General features: G+C 38.6%; 14 protein-coding genes across 14 annotated transcripts; 6 read left to right on the top strand and 8 right to left on the bottom strand.

Annotated features, from left to right (window-relative positions):
• Window positions 1-11,851: 11,851 nt before the first annotated feature.
• Window positions 11,852-12,262, bottom strand: LOC139352294 (histone H3). Its single transcript, XM_070994373.1, has one exon. It carries the CDS (start codon window positions 12,260-12,262, stop codon window positions 11,852-11,854), a length of 411 nt encoding a protein of 136 aa, XP_070850474.1.
• A 293-nt stretch (window positions 12,263-12,555) lies between these two features.
• Window positions 12,556-12,867, top strand: LOC139352567 (histone H4-like). The gene has a single exon (XM_070995174.1). The coding sequence runs from the start codon at window positions 12,556-12,558 to the stop codon at window positions 12,865-12,867; it is 312 nt and encodes a 103-aa protein (XP_070851275.1).
• A 487-nt stretch (window positions 12,868-13,354) lies between these two features.
• LOC139352293 (histone H2A) lies at window positions 13,355-13,729 on the bottom strand. Its single transcript, XM_070994372.1, has one exon. The coding sequence runs from the start codon at window positions 13,727-13,729 to the stop codon at window positions 13,355-13,357; it is 375 nt and encodes a 124-aa protein (XP_070850473.1).
• Window positions 13,730-13,955: 226 nt separating this feature from the next.
• Window positions 13,956-14,359, top strand: LOC139352449 (histone H2B). The gene has a single exon (XM_070994556.1). The coding sequence runs from the start codon at window positions 13,956-13,958 to the stop codon at window positions 14,325-14,327; it is 372 nt and encodes a 123-aa protein (XP_070850657.1). The 3' UTR covers window positions 14,328-14,359.
• A 412-nt stretch (window positions 14,360-14,771) lies between these two features.
• On the bottom strand, window positions 14,772-15,559 carry LOC139352448 (histone H1-like). Its single transcript, XM_070994555.1, has one exon. The coding sequence runs from the start codon at window positions 15,557-15,559 to the stop codon at window positions 14,807-14,809; it is 753 nt and encodes a 250-aa protein (XP_070850656.1). The 3' UTR covers window positions 14,772-14,806.
• Window positions 15,560-17,001: 1,442 nt separating this feature from the next.
• LOC139352292 (histone H3) lies at window positions 17,002-17,412 on the bottom strand. The gene has a single exon (XM_070994371.1). It carries the CDS (start codon window positions 17,410-17,412, stop codon window positions 17,002-17,004), a length of 411 nt encoding a protein of 136 aa, XP_070850472.1.
• Window positions 17,413-17,705: 293 nt separating this feature from the next.
• LOC139352596 (histone H4) lies at window positions 17,706-18,017 on the top strand. The gene has a single exon (XM_070995286.1). It carries the CDS (start codon window positions 17,706-17,708, stop codon window positions 18,015-18,017), a length of 312 nt encoding a protein of 103 aa, XP_070851387.1.
• Window positions 18,018-18,504: 487 nt separating this feature from the next.
• On the bottom strand, window positions 18,505-18,879 carry LOC139352291 (histone H2A-like). Its single transcript, XM_070994370.1, has one exon. It carries the CDS (start codon window positions 18,877-18,879, stop codon window positions 18,505-18,507), a length of 375 nt encoding a protein of 124 aa, XP_070850471.1.
• Window positions 18,880-19,045: 166 nt separating this feature from the next.
• Window positions 19,046-19,509, top strand: LOC139352447 (histone H2B). Its single transcript, XM_070994554.1, has one exon. It carries the CDS (start codon window positions 19,106-19,108, stop codon window positions 19,475-19,477), a length of 372 nt encoding a protein of 123 aa, XP_070850655.1. The 5' UTR covers window positions 19,046-19,105; the 3' UTR covers window positions 19,478-19,509.
• Window positions 19,510-19,926: 417 nt separating this feature from the next.
• LOC139352446 (histone H1-like) lies at window positions 19,927-20,714 on the bottom strand. The gene has a single exon (XM_070994553.1). It carries the CDS (start codon window positions 20,712-20,714, stop codon window positions 19,962-19,964), a length of 753 nt encoding a protein of 250 aa, XP_070850654.1. The 3' UTR covers window positions 19,927-19,961.
• Window positions 20,715-22,175: 1,461 nt separating this feature from the next.
• Window positions 22,176-22,586, bottom strand: LOC139352290 (histone H3). Its single transcript, XM_070994369.1, has one exon. The coding sequence runs from the start codon at window positions 22,584-22,586 to the stop codon at window positions 22,176-22,178; it is 411 nt and encodes a 136-aa protein (XP_070850470.1).
• A 282-nt stretch (window positions 22,587-22,868) lies between these two features.
• Window positions 22,869-23,180, top strand: LOC139352560 (histone H4). The gene has a single exon (XM_070995149.1). The coding sequence runs from the start codon at window positions 22,869-22,871 to the stop codon at window positions 23,178-23,180; it is 312 nt and encodes a 103-aa protein (XP_070851250.1).
• Window positions 23,181-23,665: 485 nt separating this feature from the next.
• LOC139352289 (histone H2A) lies at window positions 23,666-24,040 on the bottom strand. Its single transcript, XM_070994368.1, has one exon. The coding sequence runs from the start codon at window positions 24,038-24,040 to the stop codon at window positions 23,666-23,668; it is 375 nt and encodes a 124-aa protein (XP_070850469.1).
• A 166-nt stretch (window positions 24,041-24,206) lies between these two features.
• LOC139352445 (histone H2B) lies at window positions 24,207-24,670 on the top strand. The gene has a single exon (XM_070994552.1). The coding sequence runs from the start codon at window positions 24,267-24,269 to the stop codon at window positions 24,636-24,638; it is 372 nt and encodes a 123-aa protein (XP_070850653.1). The 5' UTR covers window positions 24,207-24,266; the 3' UTR covers window positions 24,639-24,670.
• The last annotated feature ends 277 nt before the right edge of the window (window positions 24,671-24,947 follow it).

The following is a 24,947-nucleotide window of genomic DNA, read 5'->3' as shown; positions in this document are numbered from 1 at the left end:
CTATTTGTCAGAAAGATTTAGGGACTGATAGGGTTAGAGATCATTGTCATTTCACAGGTCGCTTTAGAGGTGCAGCCCACTCTAAGTGTAACTTGGATTATAAAGTTAACAAATTCATACCAGTATTTTTTCATAATTTTTCGAAATACGACTGTCATTTATTTATTCAAGAGTTGGGAAAGATTCCCGGTGAAATTTCCGTAATACCAATAAATAAGGAAAACTATATTTCTGTCTCAAAGAAAATAAAAAGTTTAAGTGGAAATAGTTTTGAAATTCGTTTTCTCGATACATATAGATTTATGCCATCAAGTTTAGACACCCTAGCTTCTAATTTAGTTGATGATCAATTGAACACTGTTAAATCATTTTTCAGTGATGATATAGAATTTGGACTAATGCGTAAGAAGGGTATATTTCCCTATGAATATTTAGACTCCGCTAGTAGACTCGAGGAAACTTCCCTCCCACCAAGGGAAGCATTCTATAGTAATTTAACGGAAAGGGAATGCTCTCAGGAAGATTATGATCAAGCTCTTGAAGTTTGGTCGCATTTCTCTTGTTCCACTCTTAAAGATTATTTAGAATTATATTTAAAAACTGATGTATTTCTTTTAACCGACATTTTTGAAAACTTCCGAAAAATTTGTATGCAAATTTATTCACTTGACCCAGCTCAGTATTTTACGACACCAGGTCTATCTTGGGAGGCAATGTTAAAATCTACAAATATTCAACTTGAATTGCTGACAGATATAGATATGTATAGATTTATTCAAAGTAGCATTCGAGGTGGTTTAGTTCAATGTTGTCATAGATATACAAAAGCAAATAACAAATATTTGTCAGATTATGATTCCTCGAAGGAGTCTTCATTTTTAATGTATGTGGATGCGAATAACTTGTATGGTTGGGCAATGTCACAACCTTTACCATATAAAGATTTTAAGTGGATGTCTACCACAGATATAGACAATTTTGATATTAATAATATTCCAATCGATAGCAAATACGGTTATTTTTTGGAAGTGGACTTAATATATCCATACCGTTTACATGATCTTCATAATGATCTTCCATTTTGTCCGTCAAACTGTCTGGCCTCAAAAGAGGATAAGGTAAAAAAATTAATTGCTGACCTGGGAAATAAGAAAAATTATGTAATACATTATCGGAATTTGCAACAATGTATACAGAATGGGTTAGTATTGAAAAAGATCCATAGAGGTGTTCAGTTTTTACAAAAGCCTTGGTTAAAGAAGTACATTGATCTAAATACTTTACATAGGCAAAATGCAAAAAATAAATTTGAAAAAGATTTTTTTAAATTAATGAATAATTCTGTTTACGGAAAAACAATGGAAGATCCCGAGCGCAGGGTCGATATTAAGCTTGTTAGTACATGGGAAGCTCCGGATAGCTCGAAGACTGGACGAAAAGCACATTGTGCCAAAACTTTAATTTCAAAATCAAATTTTCATAGTGCAACTAAAATAAATGATAATTTCTATGCAATTCAAATGAAAAGATTGTCCGTTCTATTTAATAAGCCAATGTATTTAGGATTTGCAGTATTAGACTTATCGAAATGGAAAATGTATGATTTTCACTATCAATATATGAAGCCAAAGTTTCAGGAAAAGTTACTCTTAAATTATATGGATACTGATTCATTTATCTATACAATAAAAACTGAAGATTTTTATAAAGATATTCGTAATGATCTTGAAGCAAAATTTGATACTTCGGACTATTCAGACGAAAGAATTAATCTATATAACTTTAAAAGAGTTAACAAAAAAAGTTTAGGGTTTTTTAAAGATGAGCTTAACGGTAAACTCATGACAGAATTTGTAGGTCTGTGCTCAAAGGTTTATTGTTATAGAATAGATCAAGTTAAATCTTCACATAATAAAGCAAAGGGAGTGAGTACACGAAATCTTACAATCGAAGACTATAAAAACGTTTTATTAACTGGGGCCTCACTATATGGTAATAGAACAATGTTTAGATCAAAAGCACATAAAATAACTACAGTTAAAGTAAATAAAAAAATTCTTTGTGGCAAAGATAACAAAAGAAAACGTAATGTTAATGAAACACAATTTTTAGAGTTAAGTAATGAAGACCATGGTACGACATCAATAAAACATCAGAGATTAATTGAAAAAGACATTTTAGAAAATGTTGAATGGCTAGAATCAAATTCATTTTGCTTGGGTGAGATGATACAAAATAATTATGTGAACGATGGAGAATCATTAGATAGCCTTAAATTTCAAAAGGAACATATTGAAAAAGAACTATTTTATAAATCAGTTGAATTGGAGATGTTTTATTATGATCGAGACTTTGGAAAATATAAATGAAAATGATTTTGAGTTTGTAAAAAGTATTTTTATTATATTTAATTTTCATTTAAAACATTGTAAAAAAATATTAATATTAAACTTAATATAAGATAAGATAATATGTAAATAAAAATTAATTAAATAAATCATTTATTATACTACAAAATGTTTTCCTTGTTTATCCAGCTAGTCTTTGAAAACCCAAGCCACTTAACCAAAACCTTATTTCCTTTTCGCCTTACAATTTTTTCAACTAGGTATGTGTGGGGAAATCGTGTTTTTTTCAGTTCTTCTTTATAGAATCCGCCCTGAATCGGGCTACCATCTAAATCTTCAAGTAAGTATGTTTTAGGGTATGTATTCTTCACCTTTCTAATTTTAAAGATTTCAGTTGTATAGTTTGGTGTATACCCTTTCTCAAAGACATGTTTATATTTACTGATACGAACGTGGTCCCCCTTACGGAATTTACTTGCAACAAATATTTTCAGGTGATTATACGATGTTTGTAATATTTGTTTTTCATTGGAAGAATTGACTTTACTTGGACTCATTTTTATTGTTCTATGCTCTCTATTATTATATTTGTTAATTAATTGTTTATACATATCTATCCACTTATATTTTCCATTGAAACTAAACTCACGCCACATTAACTCTTTAAGAGTTCTATTGAAACGTTCAACTATTGATGCTTTTAGAGTCCTGAAGGTTGAATAATGATTTATCCTATAACTTTTCATTAATACCTTAAATTTGGAATTAAAGAATTCAGTGCCATCATCAGTTTGCAGGTTTCTTGGTGTTCCATGACCCGATTTAAATATTCTCTCCATGGCTTGGGAAACATCATTTGCATTTTTGGATTTTAATGCCTCACCCCAAGCATATTTCGAAAATGTGTCTATAACAGTCAACAAGTATCGGTACCCATCATTAGATTTTGAAAAGGCTCCCATTTCAACCAAATCTGCTTGCCACAGATCGTTTATACCCCTTGTAATAACTCGTCTTCGTTGAAAGTTTTTTCGAGATGGTCCGTGCAACTCATTTACGATTTCTCGCTTAATCATATTCTTCTAATAGGCTGAAAAGCAACACCTTCTAACTCAATTGTGGTTTTTTTCGGTAATGATATCGGTTTTGTTACATATTTAAATATATAGTCCTCAATGGTTTTAATCTTTTCCAGAATTTTGGCAAAAATTTGGTCAGCGCTGTCTGCCCTCTTACTATTCAATTCAATTTTATTTTCTAAGGTTGAAATTTTTGTGAGTCGACGATTAACATTTTGAGTTATAATTTTTCTTAAATATTCTCTTAACTTTCCGAGGATCTCATCAGTATATTGTTTCGTTGCTGGATCATTGTTGTCTAAAGGCTTAGATCCGTTTTTGATACGTTTATTTTGAGCATTTAGATTACCGTCCTCATCGATGAATAATCCCTCAGTAGAATTAACACGTCTTTTCAAATTTTCTGATCGTTCCTTATCAACAGAAAAATGTCCAAACTTGTCGACAGACATGATGTTTATAAATGTAAAACATATTTGTCCTTCCTATTTATACTCATTAATATATAATCCTTTCTTCACGCAATTCCTCTAATATTGAAAAAATTTCGTTGTTGTGGCTGGTGTTACCCGCTCCTTTTGATGCTACTAAAATTTCCAATCGTTCGACTAACTCATTTACATCATTCCAATATACATAGTTTGGATTTGATTTCTGAAGTGTCATGTAACCAAAGCCTGTTTTTGAGCGAAGTGGAGTAGACGTTGTAGGACTGAAATCTTTGTCTATCAACTTCTTAATAATATGGCTATATTTGTATGCTCGTGTACCCTTGATTCTGTTATTAGGTTTAAAGCCTACTCTATGTATATTCGTTTCTAAAATAATTTTTTTATACATTTTCAAGTCTTGATCATCATAGTTTTCAGGTTTACTAAGAAAAATTAGAGAGTACAGACCAGGAGTCAGATCACAACTCATTCCACTAGAAAATGTTATTTTATTATTTTTAATTTTTAATTCTTTATCTCCCAAAGTTAATGAATTGTTTGCGTTTTTTTTAGGTCCATAACCCTTATCCAACACATTTCCTCTGGTCAAATTACTGATATTAAAATCATAATTATAACTAGTGTTATTATCTTCTAGCTCTGCATCCACACCCATATCGGCCTCTCCTGTATACATTGGTAAAGGTGTTGTCCCTTCTTCTTCACTCTTTTCCGTCTCCTTTTTCTCTTCTTCTATATCTTCCTCTATATTCGTTTGTGAAAAGAATTGATTATAGGAATCACTATCATCGAAAGACCTTGGTGGAGTTATGTTTCGATTAGACTGCGGATCTTTCTCATTAGTTGTAAAGTAGAAATCGTCAAGCTCTCTCTCATCATCATCGTATTTCTTAATTTGCTTCATTTCACGCTTTACTTTTATACTATCTTTTACATTAGAAATCTTTTGTTTTTTATTTTCCTTAACAAGTTCATGTAAGGGTTCAGTAATAGGTTTAAAAGTTTCCTCCAATTGTAAATTCGTATGATTTTTGACTTGTTTGAGATCATCGAATTTTCGCTTCAAAGCAAATCTAGCTTTGGTTAACTGTGACAAAATATTCATTGTAGTATATTGTTCAAACTTTATAGGTGAAAGATTTAAAATTTCCGAAATTCATGTAGTCACTCCTCAGTTACTAAACAAATACTGTTTAGGGAACGCCAAGATCTGTAATATTTATATACCATTTCCGAATAAAAAAAAGATTCGATACATTTTCTTGATTATATTTTAAAAAGTGTATTTATTGTTATATTCTTAAAATCTCAATCTTTTTAATGATTACTGACTTATTTCTAAATACAAATTGTCATTACTTTTATAAATATTAAATTTTCCATCAACCATTTCATTGATGATATCATCTTGAAGACAGGTGTACCTTTCCGGCATGTACAGAATGTGCTCCTCCAACTCGAGAGCAATAGATTCTCCAACCTTTGTTGTTTTGCGCTCCGCCTTGAGGATCGGGAATCTTACATTTTCAGGCATCCTTGTCTTCGATAGCAGTGTCTTTTTATTAAATTTATTGAACTCTTTAACTACAATGTTCATCTGGTTTTCCTGATTCATGATGGTTGTTGAGTTTTTTGGACTTGATACAGTTGTTCCACGTTGTTTTTAGCTGTATTTTGATATTTACTACCTGTTTAGCAGTTGTTCAGTACTTGTTTCGTAGTTGCTTACTACTTGTTTTAGCTGGTTAATAGCTGTTATTAGATGGTTATTATCTGTTTAGTAGCTGTTAACTAGTTGTTTACTAGTTGTTATAAGCTGGTCACCAACTGTTTTGAGCTGTTATGAGCAGTTATAGGCTTTTTTGTTAAGAATGATCAAAAATTCTTGTCCTCTAGATGACGTTCGATGTGAAGTAGAAACTTAGACTGTGAATTTGAACGCGTGCAGGTCCACTTTTTATACCATACAGAGTTCACACATACACGTACCCATACATTGATTTTCAACCCCCCAAATGTAAATTAACCATTTAAATATACCGGTTTTGACTCCACATTTTCTACGAAAGAAAGTAGAAAAGCGAGGCACAGGTGTCCACAGTTGTATGTATCAAAATCTTGAACTCTATCGTAGTTGTATTGTATTCTATGTCCCAAGTATTTCACAACTTCTCTAGGTGGCTGAAGATTTCCAAAACTGTCGAAATAATGTATATTATTTTTATTTTTATTATATGCAACCCAATGTGTACCACTTGATCGGGAATTATCTAAGTTTACTATACCACACTCCCTACTTTTTGGTGCTTCTGGGAGTAGATCTCTCATAAACACCCCTCTAAAATGTGGGATATATTTCCTAGCAAAATGTATAATGTCGATATTTGATAGTGGTCTATTGGGTAGCAGAGAAATTAGTTTTTTCGCTTCTTAATTCCTTTCCCCTTACTATAGGGCTTAAGAAAGAAACCATAACCCTTTCTATAGGGCTTGAGATATAATCCTTCTCCTACAGCAACACTTTCAATTTTCCTATTGTGACGTTTTTTCTCCTCCATATCTTCCTTAGCCATTCTCGCATTGTTAATTGTTTTTGCAATTGCTGCACTACCACTTGCTAAACTACCAAGAGCGCTGAGGGCTGTCAAGATCGGCACGATTGGTAGAAAACCTCCAATTTTGGGTACATTAATTACACGAGGTACTTTAACATTTTTCTTAGAACCCATTGATTGATGAATTGATTTACATGCAACTTTAATTGCACTCATAATGTCTAATGGTTTTTGTTTTTTTAATGTCTTAGTAGCAGCATTAATTACAGTCGAAAGGTTTGTCTTCTTCATTTTATTCTTCAATATCTTTTTCCTTCCTTTCTTTTCCGTTTTATTCAATCCCATACCAAATTTTTTCTTGGCTTTCATTATATTTGTAACAAAGTATGCTGCTGCTCTTTCACCAAGACTGCTATCTGGTGCCTTGACACGCGACCAGGCTTTGTCAATTAATATGGAGTCTGCCCTATGTCGTTCACTTAATGCCTTGTTTTGAGAATATGCGATATCGTGCTCTTTGCAAGCTTCATCCAATGGGTTTATTCCTTGATCACCACGTTCCAACCGTTTCTGTAACTTTGTACCCGGTCCACAAAAATTATATCCCGGAATATGGGCTTCAAACGGTAATGTATTAATTAGCTTATCGACAAGACCACCACCGTGTTTACAATTAAAAATACGACTGATGCGATTATAAAAACGTTTCCCCATTTTATTGATGTTTAATCATCAAAGATTTCTCATTGAATGAGGTACATTAGGTTAAAAGATGCGTTTAATAAGTCAGAAACAAAAAATTGTAGTTAGAAATATTAACGATGAAAACGAGAAAAATCTACCGCCACGACATAGTGCTCTCTTACCGAACACAATAAGGGCTCTAATTGTTGGGCCTTCGAATTGTGGTAAAACTAATATTATGTTAAGTCTAATAGAGAGTCCTAATGGATTAAAATTCGAAAATGTTTATATATTTTCAAAAAGTTTATATCAACCTAAATATGAGTACTTGGAGAAATTAATCAAACCGATTAAAGGAATGGGATATCATACATTCTCCCATAATGAGGGTGTACTAGACCCCAGTGAAGCTAAAAACAATTCCATTATGATATTCGATGACGTAGCTTGTGAAAAACAAGATAACATAAGATCTTATTTTTGTATGGGTCGACATAAAAATATCGACTCTTTTTATTTATGTCAAACGTATAGTCATATACCTAAACATCTGATTCGTGACAATGCCAACTTTATTATAATGTTTAAGCAAGATGATTTAAATATGCGGCATATATATCGGGACCATATTAACACTGATATGAATTATGAAACATTTGTGAAAATTTGTCAAAAATGTTGGGAGGACAAGCACGGATTCCTATTAATTAGCAAGGATAACGAAATGGATAACGGAAGATACAGAAAAGGATTTGATCAATTTATTATGATTTAAGGAGTAATTTCAATATAAAGCTTGGTTAGATACTTACAATCCCACAGTTTATCAAGAGATTTCAATATGTCTAGATCACTTGCATTATCCTTGAATGGAAATAGTTCCATTATAAATACAAACTTTTTTCCACCTATCGAATTGAATGGTCGATATGAGTGCGCTCTTATCGATTTTAATATGTATAATTCGATTCCAAATATTGATGAAAAAAATAACCTCTTCCACATCGGTGACAAGGTTATTACAATTCCAACTGGATCATATGAATTGAATGATATCACCGATTTCATTTACAATAAACTAAAAGACTATAACCTGGAAAATACATTTAAAATTCAAAGTAATAATAATACACTTCAAGTTGAAATAACTACCATGCGAGAATCAGTTTACTTTAATAAGGAAAGATCGGTTGGACAGCTGTTTGGTTTCCATCAAAAAGTACTAGAACCACATCCTACAAAAACCTATCGATCAGATCAGACCGTGAACATATTAAAAATTAATACAATTCGTTTGGAATGTAATATAATCAGCGGTTCATATGTAGATAATACACCGAATCATACATTACATGAGTTTGGCATTAATGTTCCGCCTGGGTATAAAATGACAGTGACACCACATAACCTAATTTATTTACCAATCAACTGTGACGAAATAAGCACACTAGCTATACGCATAGTTGATCAAAACGGTGATTTGGTGAATTTACGTGGTGAAAACGTTTCGATTCGCATGCACATTCGGTTAATAGAATGATTATTTATAATAAAAGACGTAGCTTAAGTCCTCAGCCAAGCATTACTAATTGTAAAGCTATAGAAAGAGGATCAAAAGTAAAAAGAAGCTCACTTACTTTGAAAAACAAACTATTTTTAAAGTCGTTAGGCTTGAAGCTTCGAGTATAATATAAAAGGTGGAAAGGAAAACAATGAACGAAATTTTAAATGTTCGAGAAAAGGTTTACTCAGATGAGAGTATTTCGAAGAAAGAGTTTCACACTTATTCATCGTATAATCAAACATTTAAGCCAAACGATGAAATTCGAATTACTATTCAAAATCAAGACTTGTACGTGCTTCCTCACGAAAGTTACCTTAATTTTCAAGGAATTATTAGAAAAGATTCACCGAATGGACCTACAACTGAAAATGTTACCACTTTTTTTAAAAATAATTGTATGGCTTACTTTTTGGATGAAATTAAGTACGAAATAAATGGATGTGAGATTGATAAAACACGATTTGTCGGTATGACTACAACCCTAAAAAATTATATATCTCTGGATAATCTTCAAAGTCAAAATCTATTAAATTCCGGATGGAGCAGTGGGGACGAAATATCTACGGGACCCCACTTTAACTTTTCTGTACCATTAAAAAATTTATTGGGATTTGCTGAGGATTATAAAAAAGTTTTGTTAAATTGTAAACACGAACTAGTGTTGATGCTAACTAAGAATCTTGGTGATGTGTTTGAACAAACCAGAAATGAACAAACTTTTAAGTTGGAAATGACGAATATAACCTGGAAAATTCCACATGTAACTCCGAGCGATTTTGCAAAAATTAAGATGTACGATATTATTAAAAGTGGTGTAAACCTACCAATCGCATTCCGGAGTTGGGATTCATATGTTAACCCCAAATTGGGGTATGGAAGTCAACACAGCTGGAATGTGAAATTGTCGGCTAACCGCGAAAAACCAAGATTTGCTATAATTGGATTTACACTAAATGGAGAACTTATCACAAATAACTTATCAAACTTGAAAGTTCACTTGAATTCAGAGTCATATCCATATGATAATCTGAATGTTGATTTTAGTAAGAATCAGTATGCTCACCTATATGAAATGTATACAAGATTTCAGTCTAGTTACTATAATCGTGAATCACAACCATTTTTGACCCCAAATGAATTTAAATTGAAGGCCCCTATTATTGTGGTTGATCTTTCATATCAAAACGAATCAGTGAAAACTGGTCCTATTGATGTGAGAATTTCAATAGAACTGAAGACACCAAGTCATGAAAATACCCAAGCTTACTGTCTCCTCATACATGACCGTTTAGTTGAATATAACCCATTAAACGGACTAGTACAACGAGTTGTTTAACATTAGAAAAATGTTGAATGATACTGTTTCGATTGATGTTCAAGGTTTCTTTGATAATAATAATAATTTTATTTTAAAGGAAATTGGAATTGTATTCGAAAAAGATCCAAACTTGAATAATAGTATTTTAATAGAACCACCATATGATTTTACTTTGCTAAATACAAAATCTCGAAAGACTGCAATTTGGTTAACCAATACACATCACAAAATTTTTTGGAACGATGGAGAGAACAGTTTTCCACAAGCTCGAAAGTATCTAAGGACAATTACAAGCAGAAAACAAATTATTTGTAAAGGTGTGGAAAAGAAACGATTTCTACAGAAGTATTTTGGGAGTCGTCAGCTCATTAATATAGAGAAAATGGGCTGTCCGTCATTAAACAGGTTTAAAGGAAACCGGTTTCCCTATTGTGAAACACACCTTAAGGACGGGGTTTGTGCTCTAAACAATGCATACATTATTTTGACATTTTTTAAAAGTAGCTCCAAAACAATAAAATAATTGTTATACATCATTTTAAAGTTGAGACTAGATGTGTAAGGATGTGCAAGAAAACAAAATTAACCAAATTAAGTTTCATGAGGAAATTGACCAATTTATTGAACAATTTAAAGGAGAGATAATTGGTCAGCATTTTCAATACCTTCTAAACACAAAAACTATGTTCATGAATCGAGGTGGACATGACCTCAAAACTACGAATTATGGTGAACACTTTACATTTTGTAATCCAGAAATGACGTCGGAAACGTGCGCCTGCTTCTTCTATGCAAATCGCCGGAATCAAAGTAGAAAATTAATTTCTATGTATAACAAAAATGTTCGCAATACCAAAATAAGTGAATAAATGTATTATTATGCTACAAAATAAACTTCTGACTTTTTATTTCGAGTTAAAATTACAGGTACGGAGAATGGAAAATATTTCCTTGACTGAGATATGTCGGCTACTTGCGAGCTGTTGCGCGGTCGTGATTTCAACCCCTATTATGGGAACGTCGTATGAGCTCGTATGAGGTCGTTGGCGTGAGGCCCATGATCTTGTCAATGAGCGTGCGCCTTCTGGGTTGTGCATGTGTCCCTTTTATTGCGGTCAGGTAATTGACAGGTGCGCATGTTCGGGTAGCTCTTGCTTGAATCCCTTTTATGACATGTTTATGACCCATTTGTGGAAAGGAGAGAATCTTAGACAATTTACCAGTTAAACGTTCTGGGGCGGAAACAAAAATGTGTATTTGAAAATATTCCACATCTGAGAATCATTAACTTGTGAGATTTATTTTATTGGGGTTCTTTTGATTTCTAAATTAGTTTTACAATCATAGGAAACATTATTCCCCAACATGATCGGACATGTTCCTCTAAGATAACCATCTTTGAATACTTTGGGTGTGCGACCTTTCACACGTGCACAGCAACACCTGTGATAATGAGGCAAAAGGGTACGTGATCACACCTTTCCCCAACATGATCGGATATGTTCCTCTAAGATAACAACCTTTGGATACTATGGTTGTGCGACCTTTCTCACCTGACTATTAATTGCACATAATGAGGGGAAGGATACATGATCAATATTGTCACATGGGGATGTGGGGGCGATGGGGGCAATTAAGTATACTCTTTATAGACATGATCGCGACATTTTTATGACTTCAAAGCCCATTAAAATCAGTTAATTTATTGGATTATGCTAATTGTCCCAGAACCCGCATACGTTAATGAGGGGGGGAGGGGGGGCCGGGGGCCATTAATATGCTAATTGTCCCAGATCCCGCGTTTCCCTACTACTCGATTTGTACAAAGTATGTTAGCGCATTGGCAGCCACTTAAGCACGCTCGCCGCGAATGCGACGGGCCAACTGGATGTCTTTGGGCATGATGGTGACACGCTTGGCATGAATGGCGCACAAGTTGGTATCTTCAAAGAGGCCAACCAGATAGGCCTCGCTAGCTTCCTGCAGAGCCATCACCGCCGAGCTCTGGAATCGCAGGTCAGTCTTGAAGTCCTGAGCGATTTCACGCACCAGACGCTGGAAAGGCAGCTTGCGGATCAGGAGCTCGGTACTCTTCTGGTATCGACGGATCTCACGCAGGGCAACCGTTCCAGGGCGATACCGATGGGGCTTCTTCACGCCTCCGGTGGCTGGGGCGCTCTTGCGAGCGGCCTTAGTAGCCAGTTGTTTGCGTGGCGCCTTGCCACCAGTCGATTTCCGAGCGGTTTGCTTGGTACGGGCCATTTTCGAGTTCACTGCTGTTCACGTTCACTTCACGTTTCAAAACATAATAAACGTTAGCTGCATTTGCAACCTACTTATATAGAAAAACGAGGAGGATTGAAAAGAGAGGGAAGAAGAGGGCATCTCATTTGTCGAACAGAGAGCGGAGAGCGAAGAGCGGGACGCACATATCGTTCGGACTCGCTCGTGTTTCTGGGGTTTTAGGTATAAATAAGAGTTCGTCGAAAATAAGGAATTAGTTCTTCAGTGACTTTCGTTTCGTGCAGTGTGTTAAAAGTAGAAAATAGTGAGTTATGACTGGTCGCGGTAAAGGAGGAAAAGGCTTGGGAAAAGGAGGCGCCAAGCGTCATCGCAAAGTGCTGCGGGATAACATTCAGGGTATCACTAAGCCAGCAATCCGCCGTTTGGCTCGTCGCGGCGGTGTAAAGCGCATCTCGGGACTCATTTACGAGGAAACACGTGGCGTCCTGAAGGTGTTCTTGGAGAACGTTATCCGCGATGCCGTCACCTACACCGAACACGCCAAGAGGAAGACTGTCACAGCCATGGATGTTGTGTACGCCTTGAAGAGGCAAGGCCGCACCCTACACGGCTTCGGCGGTTAAAAAACTAGTACAGCTTGTACTTCATTCAGCAATCGGTCCTTTTCAGGACCACCATTCAAATTTTCGAAGGAGAAAAAATTCAAATAATTTTTTGATTCATTGGCCTACTGACCGGGAACTCGAAAGTTGATACTGCATATACATATTGCATTAAACCAAAATGAAATTTCAAATGGGAGGTTCAGGTTAGTGTTTTGTAGAAGCTGTACCGCTTGCAGATACAGCATTAAAGGAAATGCGTCTTTTTGGCGACGAACTTCTTAGAATATTCCAGATCTTATATCTGACCAAGTGCTATAGGACCAACGTATATACAAAACCTACTTCTGTTTCCCAATCGATATTTCAACGTATTTTCTTGTTTTAATAATATGATATACGTATTGGAAAATCTTTACTTCTTTGGTAAAAACTTGGTCGTCCTGAAAAGGACGGTTGGGTTTGTTTTTTATGTACAAGTATGTAATTGGCTCCGCATTTAAAACGTTTAAGCCTTCTTCTCGGTCTTCTTGGGCAACAGAACAGCCTGGATGTTGGGCAACACTCCACCCTGGGCAATGGTGACGCCGGAGAGCAGTTTGTTCAACTCCTCGTCGTTGCGGATGGCCAGCTGCAGATGACGAGGAATAATCCTAGTCTTCTTGTTGTCACGAGCAGCATTGCCAGCCAATTCGAGAACCTCAGCGGCCAGATATTCCATCACAGCAGCCAGGTAAACTGGAGCGCCGGCCCCAACTCGCTCGGCATAGTTGCCCTTGCGGAGCAAACGGTGAATACGGCCCACTGGGAACTGAAGACCGGCACGGTTAGAGCGGGACTTTGCCTTTCCCTTCACTTTGCCACCTTTTCCACGACCAGACATTTTTCTTTACGAGTATTTCACTTAGTTCACTTTACACACTGAAAACGAATGCTCGACGAGCCCCGGGTAGCCACATATTTATACTTTTGCGTCTGCCTGCGCGTTCATTTAGGGGTGGGTGCCTTAGACCTGAAAACATTGCTCGAAAAAAAGTATAAAGATGAACGCGCTTGGGCACCATTATGATCAGTGAGTTGTGTTTGTGAAATCATAAGTGAAGTGAATAATGCCGCCTAAAACTAGTGGAAAGGCAGCCAAGAAGGCTGGCAAAGCCCAGAAGAACATCACCAAGACCGATAAGAAGAAGAAGCGCAAGAGGAAGGAGAGCTACGCCATCTACATTTACAAGGTCCTGAAGCAGGTCCACCCTGACACCGGTATTTCGTCGAAGGCGATGAGCATCATGAACAGCTTTGTGAATGATATCTTCGAGCGCATTGCTGCAGAGGCGTCTCGTCTGGCTCACTACAACAAGCGCTCGACCATAACCAGTCGGGAGATCCAAACGGCTGTTCGCCTGCTCCTGCCCGGAGAGTTGGCCAAGCACGCCGTCAGTGAGGGAACCAAGGCTGTCACCAAGTACACCAGCTCCAAGTAATTTACTCTTGCTGCGTATGGGGAGAAAGATCCAAAACGGCCCTTTTCAGGGCCACAACACATTTTACCAAAGGAACTTCATTTTCAATATACCATTTGCCAATCAAATTCGTGATATAAGTTCAATTTGAATTTTTTTTTATCTAAAGAACTTATTCTGGAGCTTTATAGTATAGTTATTAAATCATGGTCATCTATTGATAACGAATTTCTGCAATGCTAGTCCACGAACATTCTGTGACTTGCATTTTAAGATTCTCTGGTACAGCTGCTAAAATCAATGCAATCAATGTGAAAAAAATGCTAACGGCCTAACAAGATAATTGGACAAGTGAAATGTACTAAGTTTTAAATTGAAAGTTCCTTTCTCTTGTTCACGAACGTTGTAGCCCTGAAAAGGGCTTATTTAAACTAATTTCAGATTTCGAAATATAAAATAGCGATTGCGAGCAGGTACCAGGTACTGTACTTTTGCACAATTTACTTCTTGGCCGCCGTAGTTTTGGCTTTCGGCTTTTTAGCAGTAGCAGGAGCAGCTGCTTTCTTCACAGCCTTTTTAGGCTTAACAGACGCCGCTGGCTTGGCCTTTGGTGCTTTCGCCGCCTTTGCCTTCGCTGCGGTCGACTTGGCCTTCGCTGCTGCTGGCTTCGCCTTTACGGTTCCAGTTTTCTTGGCATCCTTGGCCTTCGCCTTCTCGGTTTTCTTCTTCTCTGCGGTCTTTTTGGTGGCAACAGCCTTCTTAGCCTTGGGCTTCTTGTCGTCAGCTCCGGCGGCAGCTTTCTTGGCGGTGGATCCGGTCTTCTTGACGGCTACCTTCTTGCTTTTCACCTTCTTCTCAGCAGACGCAGCCTTCGGCTTCGGATCCTTCTTGGCGGAGGCCGACAGTTTAAATGAGCCAGACGCCCCCTTTCCCTTTGTTTGGATCAGCTTTCCATTTACCACGGCCGATTTCAAGTATTTCTTGATGAATGGAGCAAGCTTCTGGGCATCGCATTTATAGGTGGCAGTGATGTATTTCTTGATTGCCAAAAGCGATGAGCCGCCACGTTCCTTCAAATTCTTGATGGATGCGTCCACCATTTGTTGAGTTGGCGGATGCGATGGCGGGGCAGCAGCCTTTTTCACCTTTGGGGCAGCGGATCCAGATGCCTTTTTGGTGGCCACCTTCTTCTCAACTGGCGCTGACGGGGCAGCCACTGGGGAAGCGGCCGTTGCAACTGCAGATTCAGACATTTTTCTTCACTAAAATACACTTTTTCGTATAGAAAATGGCCCGCGCGCTTATTGCCAACCTCCTTCGTTCGGATGAGAATCGAGGAGGAGAGCACTTTAACTGTGCGTCTGGCATCAGGCATTTGCTCTGCTAATGTTTGTTTGAAGTGCAGACATATTTTCTTGTTTTTAGTGCTTAAGATCCTAAAATGTAATAATCATTTTATTGTTTACATTCTTAAATAATCTATTAAGTAGGTAATGTTTTCAAAACGTTAGTATCTGGTTTTTGCAACCTTTTATTGCCGAATCAACTTCAACATAGACATTCGTAACATGAGCAATTTTTTTAAAAACCCATTTTAAAATATGATTTCTTAGAAATATTTTGTAACTTGCTAATGAAAAAATAAATTTGAACCTTTTACTTAAATAAGTACTACAATTAAATTTACTTATCTTTAGTTTAGGTATTTTAATTCATGTTCCAAGTTGTCCCTTGGCTATGTACAAAGTTGGCTATCAGACTACTTTCGGCAATCGATTTCTGACTGTTAAAAATATAAATAATTTAAAATATTGTATTTATATGATGTTTTCTTAGATATATCATGTCTTTGCTTAAGACAATCCAGCTTTGGATGCATGTTTATAAACAGTTTTTACAAATTTTGCTAATTTGTGTTTCATATATGAATCCCATTGAGGCCGCACTCGAGTTAATATTTAAGAAAAAAATACTTAATAATATTTTTCTTGTTTTTTATAAAACATTATGCATTCATATGATTTATTTTCAGATAGCGTTTAAAAGTTTTTCGATTTTTTGTTGGTGCTTAAATGTCTAATGTTGATCGTGGTAGTCCCACAAAACCCTCTCGTTCTAAAAACATGCCGACATTAGTAATGAAATTTTTTCAAAAACGTGATAAAATTAAAAGTACAACAGTCAAATTGAATCTATTCTATTAAATAAATCTGATATTACAAAATACGATATATAATTTCTGGAATATATATACCTATTAACAGTTTATTTTGTGACCCATATATATAAATATCGTGGAGGTTGCACTTAGCATTAAAAAGACAATGTAAAAAATTTATTTTTTATTCTGTTTTTGTTTTATTAAGCAAATAGATTCATTAGCCAAGCTAATTTTTGTTTAGTTTTTGTCTGATGCTTGAAAGTCTTGACCATCCTTGCCGCATAGCAGCTCCATCACATTAAAAACCCCACCCAATCCTAATCGAACGACGAGTTCCGACTATTTATTAATTTTATCAAATCACTAAAAGTTACAAACAATTAATAATTTCACTTACGAAGGAACGGGACGAAAAGTTAATTTCTTTATTTTAAGGTTGAAGCCTGCAGATAAAAATTAGTATCTCATTGATTGAAATTTGTGGTCCTGAAAAGGACCGATTTGTACAAAGTATGTTAGCGCATTGGCAGCCACTTAAGCACGCTCGCCGCGAATGCGACGGGCCAACTGGATGTCTTTGGGCATGATGGTGACACGCTTGGCATGAATGGCGCACAAGTTGGTATCTTCAAAGAGGCCAACCAGATAGGCCTCGCTAGCTTCCTGCAGAGCCATCACCGCCGAGCTCTGGAATCGCAGGTCAGTCTTGAAGTCCTGAGCGATTTCACGCACCAGACGCTGGAAAGGCAGCTTGCGGATCAGGAGCTCGGTACTCTTCTGGTATCGACGGATCTCACGCAGGGCAACCGTTCCAGGGCGATACCGATGGGGCTTCTTCACGCCTCCGGTGGCTGGGGCGCTCTTGCGAGCGGCCTTAGTAGCCAGTTGTTTGCGTGGCGCCTTGCCACCAGTCGATTTCCGAGCGGTTTGCTTGGTACGGGCCATTTTCGAGTTCACTGTTGTTCACGTTCACTTCACGTTTCAAAACATAATAAACGTTAGCTGCATTTGCAACCTACTTATATAGAAAAACGAGGAGGATTGAAAAGAGAGGGAAGAAGAGGGCATCTCATTTGTCGAACAGAGAGCGGAGAGCGAAGAGCGGGACGCACATATCGTTCGGACTCGCTCGTGTTTCTGGGGTTTTAGGTATAAATAAGAGTTCGTCGAAAATAAGGAATTAGTTCTTCAGTGACTTTCGTTTCGTGCAGTGTGTTAAAAGTAGAAAATAGTGAGTTATGACTGGTCGCGGTAAAGGAGGAAAAGGCTTGGGAAAAGGAGGCGCCAAGCGTCATCGCAAAGTGCTGCGGGATAACATTCAGGGTATCACTAAGCCAGCAATCCGCCGTTTGGCTCGTCGCGGCGGTGTAAAGCGCATCTCGGGACTCATTTACGAGGAAACACGTGGCGTCCTGAAGGTGTTCTTGGAGAACGTTATCCGCGATGCCGTCACCTACACCGAACACGCCAAGAGGAAGACTGTCACAGCCATGGATGTTGTGTACGCCTTGAAGAGGCAAGGCCGCACCCTATACGGCTTCGGCGGTTAAAAAACTAGTACAGCTTGTACTTCATTCAGCAATCGGTCCTTTTCAGGACCACCATTCAAATTTTCGAAGGAGAAAAAATTCAAATAATTTTTTGATTCATTGGCCTACTGACCGGGAACTCGAAAGTTGATACTGCATATACATATTGCATTAAACCAAAATGAAATTTCAAATGGGAGGTTCAGGTTAGTGTTTTGTAGAAGCTGTACCGCTTGCAGATACAGCATTAAAGGAAATGCGTCTTTTTGGCGACGAACTTCTTAGAATATTCCAGATCTTATATCTGACCAAGTGCTATAGGACCAACGCATATACAAAACCTACTTCTGTTTCCCAATCGATATTTCAACGTATTTTCTTGTTTTAATAATATGATATACGTATTGGAAAATCTTTACTTCTTTGGTAAAAACTTGGTCGTCCTGAAAAGGACGGTTGGGTTTGTTTTTTATGTACAAGTATGTAATTGGCTCCGCATTTAAAACGTTTAAGCCTTCTTCTCGGTCTTCTTGGGCAACAGAACAGCCTGGATGTTGGGCAACACTCCACCCTGGGCAATGGTGACGCCGGAGAGCAGTTTGTTCAACTCCTCGTCGTTGCGGATGGCCAGCTGCAGATGACGAGGAATAATCCTAGTCTTCTTGTTGTCACGAGCAGCATTGCCAGCCAATTCGAGAACCTCAGCGGCCAGATATTCTATCACAGCAGCCAGGTAAACTGGAGCGCCGGCCCCAACTCGCTCGGCATAGTTGCCCTTGCGGAGCAAACGGTGAATACGGACCACTGGGAACTGAAGACCGGCACGGTTAGAGCGGGACTTTGCCTTTCCCTTCACTTTGCCACCTTTTCCACGACCAGACATTTTTCTTTACGAGTATTTCACTTAGTTCACTTTACACACTGAAAACGAATGCTCGACGAGCCCCGGGTAGCCACATATTTATACTTTTGCGTCTGCCTGCGCGTTCATTTAGGGGTGGGTGCCTTAGACCTGAAAACATTGCTCGAAAAAAAGTATAAAGATGAACGCGCTTGGGCACCATTATGATCAGTGAGTTGTGTTTGTGAAATCATAAGTGAAGTGAATAATGCCGCCGAAAACTAGTGGAAAGGCAGCCAAGAAGGCTGGCAAAGCCCAGAAGAACATCACCAAGACCGATAAGAAGAAGAAGCGCAAGAGGAAGGAGAGCTACGCCATCTACATTTACAAGGTCCTGAAGCAGGTCCACCCTGACACCGGTATTTCGTCGAAGGCGATGAGCATCATGAACAGCTTTGTGAATGATATCTTCGAGCGCATTGCTGCAGAGGCGTCTCGTCTGGCTCACTACAACAAGCGCTCGACCATAACCAGTCGGGAGATCCAAACGGCTGTTCGCCTGCTCCTGCCCGGAGAGTTGGCCAAGCACGCCGTCAGTGAGGGAACCAAGGCTGTCACCAAGTACACCAGCTCCAAGTAATTTACTCTTGCTGCGTATGGGGAGAAAGATCCAAAACGGCCCTTTTCAGGGCCACAACACATTTTACCAAAGGAACTTCATTTTCAATATACCATTTGCCAATCAAATTCGTGATATAAGTTCAATTTGAATTTTTTTTTATCTAAAGAACTTATTCTGGAGCTTTATAGTATAGTTATTAAATCATGGTCATCTATTGATAACGAATTTCTGCAATGCTAGTCCACGAACATTCTGTGACTTGCATTTTAAGATTCTCTGGTACAGCTGCTAAAATCAATGCAGCCACACTTATGTGAAAAAAATGCTAACGGCCTAACAAGATAATTGGACAAGTGAAATGTACTAAGTTTTAAATTGAAAGTTCCTTTCTCTTGTTCACGAACGTTGTAGCCCTGAAAAGGGCTTATTTAAACTAATTTCAGATTTCGAAATATAAAATAGCGATTGCGAGCAGGTACCAGGTACTGTACTTTTGCACAATTTACTTCTTGGCCGCCGTAGTTTTGGCTTTCGGCTTTTTAGCAGTAGCAGGAGCAGCTGCTTTCTTCACAGCCTTTTTAGGCTTAACAGACGCCGCTGGCTTGGCCTTTGGTGCTTTCGCCGCCTTTGCCTTCGCTGCGGTCGACTTGGCCTTCGCTGCTGCTGGCTTCGCCTTTACGGTTCCAGTTTTCTTGGCATCCTTGGCCTTCGCCTTCTCGGTTTTCTTCTTCTCTGCGGTCTTTTTGGTGGCAACAGCCTTCTTAGCCTTGGGCTTCTTGTCGTCAGCTCCGGCGGCAGCTTTCTTGGCGGTGGATCCGGTCTTCTTGACGGCTACCTTCTTGCTTTTCACCTTCTTCTCAGCAGACGCAGGCTTCGGCTTCGGATCCTTCTTGGCGGAGGCCGACAGTTTAAATGAGCCAGACGCCCCCTTTCCCTTTGTTTGGATCAGCTTTCCATTTACCACGGCCGATTTCAAGTATTTCTTGATGAATGGAGCAAGCTTCTGGGCATCGCATTTATAGGTGGCAGTGATGTATTTCTTGATTGCCAAAAGCGATGAGCCGCCACGTTCCTTCAAATTCTTGATGGATGCGTCCACCATTTGTTGAGTTGGCGGATGCGATGGCGGGGCAGCAGCCTTTTTCACCTTTGGGGCAGCGGATCCAGATGCCTTTTTGGGGGCCACCTTCTTCTCAACTGGCGCTGACGGGGCAGCCACTGGGGAAGCGGCCGTTGCAACTGCAGATTCAGACATTTTTCTTCACTAAAATACACTTTTTCGTATAGAAAATGGCCCGCGCGCTTATTGCCAACCTCCTTCGTTCGGATGAGAATCGAGGAGGAGAGCACTTTAACTGTGCGTCTGGCATCAGGCATTTGCTCTGCTAATGTTTGTTTGAAGTGCAGACATATTTTCTTGTTTTTAGTGCTTAAGATCCTAAAATGTAATAATCATTTTATTGTTTACATTCTTAAATAATCTATTAAGTAGGTAATGTTTTCAAAACGTTAGTATCTGGTTTTTGCAACCTTTTATTGCCGAATCAACTTCAACATAGACATTCGTAACATGAGCAATTTTTTTAAAAACCCATTTTAAAATATGATTTCTTAGAAATATTTTGTAACTTGCTAATGAAAAAATAAATTTGAACCTTTTACTTAAATAAGTACTACAATTAAATTTACTTATCTTTAGTTTAGGTATTTTAATTCATGTTCCAAGTTGTCCCTTGGCTATGTACAAAGTTGGCTATCAGACTACTTTCGGCAATCGATTTCTGACTGTTAAAAATATAAATAATTTAAAATATTGTATTTATATGATGTTTTCTTAGATATATCATGTCTTTGCTTAAGACAATCCAGCTTTGGATGCATGTTTATAAACAGTTTTTACAAATTTTGCTAATTTGTGTTTCATATATGAATCCCATTGAGGCCGCACTCGAGTTAATATTTAAGAAAAAAATGTAAAAAGTATACTTAATAATATTTTTCTTGTTTTTTATAAAACATTATGCATTCATTAACGCATATGATTTATTTTCAGATAGCGTTTAAAAGTTTTTCGATTTTTTGTTGGTGCTTAAATGTCTAATGTTGATCGTGGTAGTCCCACAAAACCCTCTCGTTCTAAAAACATGCCGACATTAGTAATGAAATTTTTTCAAAAACCTGATAAAATTAAAAGTACAACAGTCAAATTGAATCTATTCTATTAAATAAATCTGATATTACAAAATACGATATATAATTTCTGGAATATATATACCTATTAACAGTTTATTTTGTGACCCATATATATAAATATCGTGGAGGTTGCACTTAGCATTAAAAAGACAATGTAAAAAATTTATTTTTTATTCTGTTTTTGTTTTATTAAGCAAATAGATTCATTAGCCTAGCTAATTTTTTTTTAGTTTTTGTCTGATGCTTGAAAGTCTTGACCATCCTTGCCGCATAGCAGCTCCATCACATTAAAAACCCCACCCAATCCTAATCGAACGACGAGTTCCGACTATTTATTAATTTTATCAAATCACTAAAAGTTACAAACAATTAATAATTTCACTTACGAAGGAACGGGACGAAAAGTTAATTTCTTTATTTTAAGGTTGAAGCCTGCATATAAAAATTAGTATCTCATTGATTGAAATTTGTGGTCCTGAAAAGGACCGATTTGTACAAAGTATGTTAGCGCATTGGCAGCCACTTAAGCACGCTCGCCGCGAATGCGACGGGCCAACTGGATGTCTTTGGGCATGATGGTGACACGCTTGGCATGAATGGCGCACAAGTTGGTATCTTCAAAGAGGCCAACCAGATAGGCCTCGCTAGCTTCCTGCAGAGCCATCACCGCCGAGCTCTGGAATCGCAGGTCAGTCTTGAAGTCCTGAGCGATTTCACGCACCAGACGCTGGAAAGGCAGCTTGCGGATCAGGAGCTCGGTACTCTTCTGGTATCGACGGATCTCACGCAGGGCAACCGTTCCAGGGCGATACCGATGGGGCTTCTTCACGCCTCCGGTGGCTGGGGCGCTCTTGCGAGCGGCCTTAGTAGCCAGTTGTTTGCGTGGCGCCTTGCCACCAGTCGATTTCCGAGCGGTTTGCTTGGTACGGGCCATTTTCGAGTTCACTGCTGTTCACGTTTCAAAACACAATAAACGTTAGCTGCATTTGCAACCTACTTATATAGCAAAACGAGGAGGATTGAAAAGAGAGGGAAGAAGAGGGCATCTCATTTGTCGAACAGAGAGCGGAGAGCGAAGAGCGGGACGCACATATCGTTCGGACTCGCTCGTGTTTCTGGGGTTTTAGGTATAAATAAGAGTTCGTCGAAAATAAGGAATTAGTTCTTCAGTGACTTTCGTTTCGTGCAGTGTGTTAACAGTAGAAAATAGTGAGTTATGACTGGTCGCGGTAAAGGAGGAAAAGGCTTGGGAAAAGGAGGCGCCAAGCGTCATCGCAAAGTGCTGCGGGATAACATTCAGGGTATCACTAAGCCAGCAATCCGCCGTTTGGCTCGTCGCGGCGGTGTAAAGCGCATCTCGGGACTCATTTACGAGGAAACACGTGGCGTCCTGAAGGTGTTCTTGGAGAACGTTATCCGCGATGCCGTCACCTACACCGAACACGCCAAGAGGAAGACTGTCACAGCCATGGATGTTGTGTACGCCTTGAAGAGGCAAGGCCGCACCCTATACGGCTTCGGCGGTTAAAAAACTAGTACAGCTTGTACTTCATTCAGCAATCGGTCCTTTTCAGGACCACCATTCAAATTTTCGAAGGAGAAAAAATTCAAATAATTTTTTGATTCATTGGCCTACTGACCGGGAACTCGAAAGTTGATACTGCATATACATATTGCATTAAACCAAAATGAAATTTCAAATGGGAGGTTCAGGTTAGTGTTTTGTAGAAGCTGTACCGCTTGCAGATACAGCATTAAAGGAAATGCGTCTTTTTGGCGACGAACTTCTTAGAATATTCCAGATCTTATATCTGACCAAGTGCTATAGGACCAACGCATATACAAAACCTACTTGTTTCCCAATCGATATTTCAACGTATTTTCTTGTTTTAATAATATGATATACGTATTGGAAAATCTTTACTTCTTTGGTAAAAACTTGGTCGTCCTGAAAAGGACGGTTGGGTTTGTTTTTTATGTACAAGTATGTAATTGGCTCCGCATTTAAAACGTTTAAGCCTTCTTCTCGGTCTTCTTGGGCAACAGAACAGCCTGGATGTTGGGCAACACTCCACCCTGGGCAATGGTGACGCCGGAGAGCAGTTTGTTCAACTCCTCGTCGTTGCGGATGGCCAGCTGCAGATGACGAGGAATAATCCTAGTCTTCTTGTTGTCACGAGCAGCATTGCCAGCCAATTCGAGAACCTCAGCGGCCAGATATTCCATCACAGCAGCCAGGTAAACTGGAGCGCCGGCCCCAACTCGCTCGGCATAGTTGCCCTTGCGGAGCAAACGGTGAATACGGCCCACTGGGAACTGAAGACCGGCACGGTTAGAGCGGGACTTTGCCTTTCCCTTCACTTTGCCACCTTTTCCACGACCAGACATTTTTCTTTACGAGTATTTCACTTAGTTCACTTTACACACTGAAAACGAATGCTCGACGAGCCCCGGGTAGCCACATATTTATACTTTTGCGTCTGCCTGCGCGTTCATTTAGGGGTGGGTGCCTTAGACCTGAAAACATTGCTCGAAAAAAAGTATAAAGATGAACGCGCTTGGGCACCATTATGATCAGTGAGTTGTGTTTGTGAAATCATAAGTGAAGTGAATAATGCCGCCGAAAACTAGTGGAAAGGCAGCCAAGAAGGCTGGCAAAGCCCAGAAGAACATCACCAAGACCGATAAGAAGAAGAAGCGCAAGAGGAAGGAGAGCTACGCCATCTACATTTACAAGGTCCTGAAGCAGGTCCACCCTGACACCGGTATTTCGTCGAAGGCGATGAGCATCATGAACAGCTTTGTGAATGATATCTTCGAGCGCATTGCTGCAGAGGCGTCTCGTCTGGCTCACTACAACAAGCGCTCGACCATAACCAGTCGGGAGATCCAAACGGCTGTTCGCCTGCTCCTGCCCGGAGAGTTGGCCAAGCACGCCGTCAGTGAGGGAACCAAGGCTGTCACCAAGTACACCAGCTCCAAGTAATTTACTCTTGCTGCGTATGGGGAGAAAGATCCAAAACGGCCCTTTTCAGGGCCACAACACATTTTACCAAAGGAACTTCATTTTCAATATACCATTTGCCAATCAAATTCGTGATATAAGTTCAATTTGAATTTTTTTTTATCTAAAGAACTTATTCTGGAGCTTTATAGTATAGTTATTAAATCATGGTCATCTATTGATAACGAATTTCTGCAATGCTAGTCCACGAACATTCTGTGACTTGCATTTTAAGATTCTCTGGTACAGCTGCTAAAATCAATGCAGCCACACTTATGTGAAAAAAATGCT

This window comes from Drosophila suzukii, chromosome 2L (genome assembly GCF_043229965.1).
Source record: "Drosophila suzukii chromosome 2L, CBGP_Dsuzu_IsoJpt1.0, whole genome shotgun sequence".
Taxonomy (NCBI): Eukaryota; Metazoa; Arthropoda; class Insecta; order Diptera; family Drosophilidae; genus Drosophila; species Drosophila suzukii.
This window is presented reverse-complemented; position numbering and strand designations above follow the sequence as displayed.

Excerpts from the sequence above, each read along its gene's own strand:
- LOC139352292 (XM_070994371.1), bottom strand. The coding sequence starts at position 17,412 with ATGGCCCGTACCAAGCAAACCGCTCGGAAATCGACTGGTGGCAAGGCG.
- LOC139352560 (XM_070995149.1), top strand. The coding sequence starts at position 22,869 with ATGACTGGTCGCGGTAAAGGAGGAAAAGGCTTGGGAAAAGGAGGCGCC.
- LOC139352448 (XM_070994555.1), bottom strand. The coding sequence starts at position 15,559 with ATGTCTGAATCTGCAGTTGCAACGGCCGCTTCCCCAGTGGCTGCCCCG.
- LOC139352445 (XM_070994552.1), top strand. The coding sequence starts at position 24,267 with ATGCCGCCGAAAACTAGTGGAAAGGCAGCCAAGAAGGCTGGCAAAGCC.
- LOC139352294 (XM_070994373.1), bottom strand. The coding sequence starts at position 12,262 with ATGGCCCGTACCAAGCAAACCGCTCGGAAATCGACTGGTGGCAAGGCG.
- LOC139352449 (XM_070994556.1), top strand. The coding sequence starts at position 13,956 with ATGCCGCCTAAAACTAGTGGAAAGGCAGCCAAGAAGGCTGGCAAAGCC.
- LOC139352567 (XM_070995174.1), top strand. The coding sequence starts at position 12,556 with ATGACTGGTCGCGGTAAAGGAGGAAAAGGCTTGGGAAAAGGAGGCGCC.
- LOC139352447 (XM_070994554.1), top strand. The coding sequence starts at position 19,106 with ATGCCGCCGAAAACTAGTGGAAAGGCAGCCAAGAAGGCTGGCAAAGCC.
- LOC139352293 (XM_070994372.1), bottom strand. The coding sequence starts at position 13,729 with ATGTCTGGTCGTGGAAAAGGTGGCAAAGTGAAGGGAAAGGCAAAGTCC.
- LOC139352290 (XM_070994369.1), bottom strand. The coding sequence starts at position 22,586 with ATGGCCCGTACCAAGCAAACCGCTCGGAAATCGACTGGTGGCAAGGCG.
- LOC139352446 (XM_070994553.1), bottom strand. The coding sequence starts at position 20,714 with ATGTCTGAATCTGCAGTTGCAACGGCCGCTTCCCCAGTGGCTGCCCCG.
- LOC139352596 (XM_070995286.1), top strand. The coding sequence starts at position 17,706 with ATGACTGGTCGCGGTAAAGGAGGAAAAGGCTTGGGAAAAGGAGGCGCC.
- LOC139352289 (XM_070994368.1), bottom strand. The coding sequence starts at position 24,040 with ATGTCTGGTCGTGGAAAAGGTGGCAAAGTGAAGGGAAAGGCAAAGTCC.
- LOC139352291 (XM_070994370.1), bottom strand. The coding sequence starts at position 18,879 with ATGTCTGGTCGTGGAAAAGGTGGCAAAGTGAAGGGAAAGGCAAAGTCC.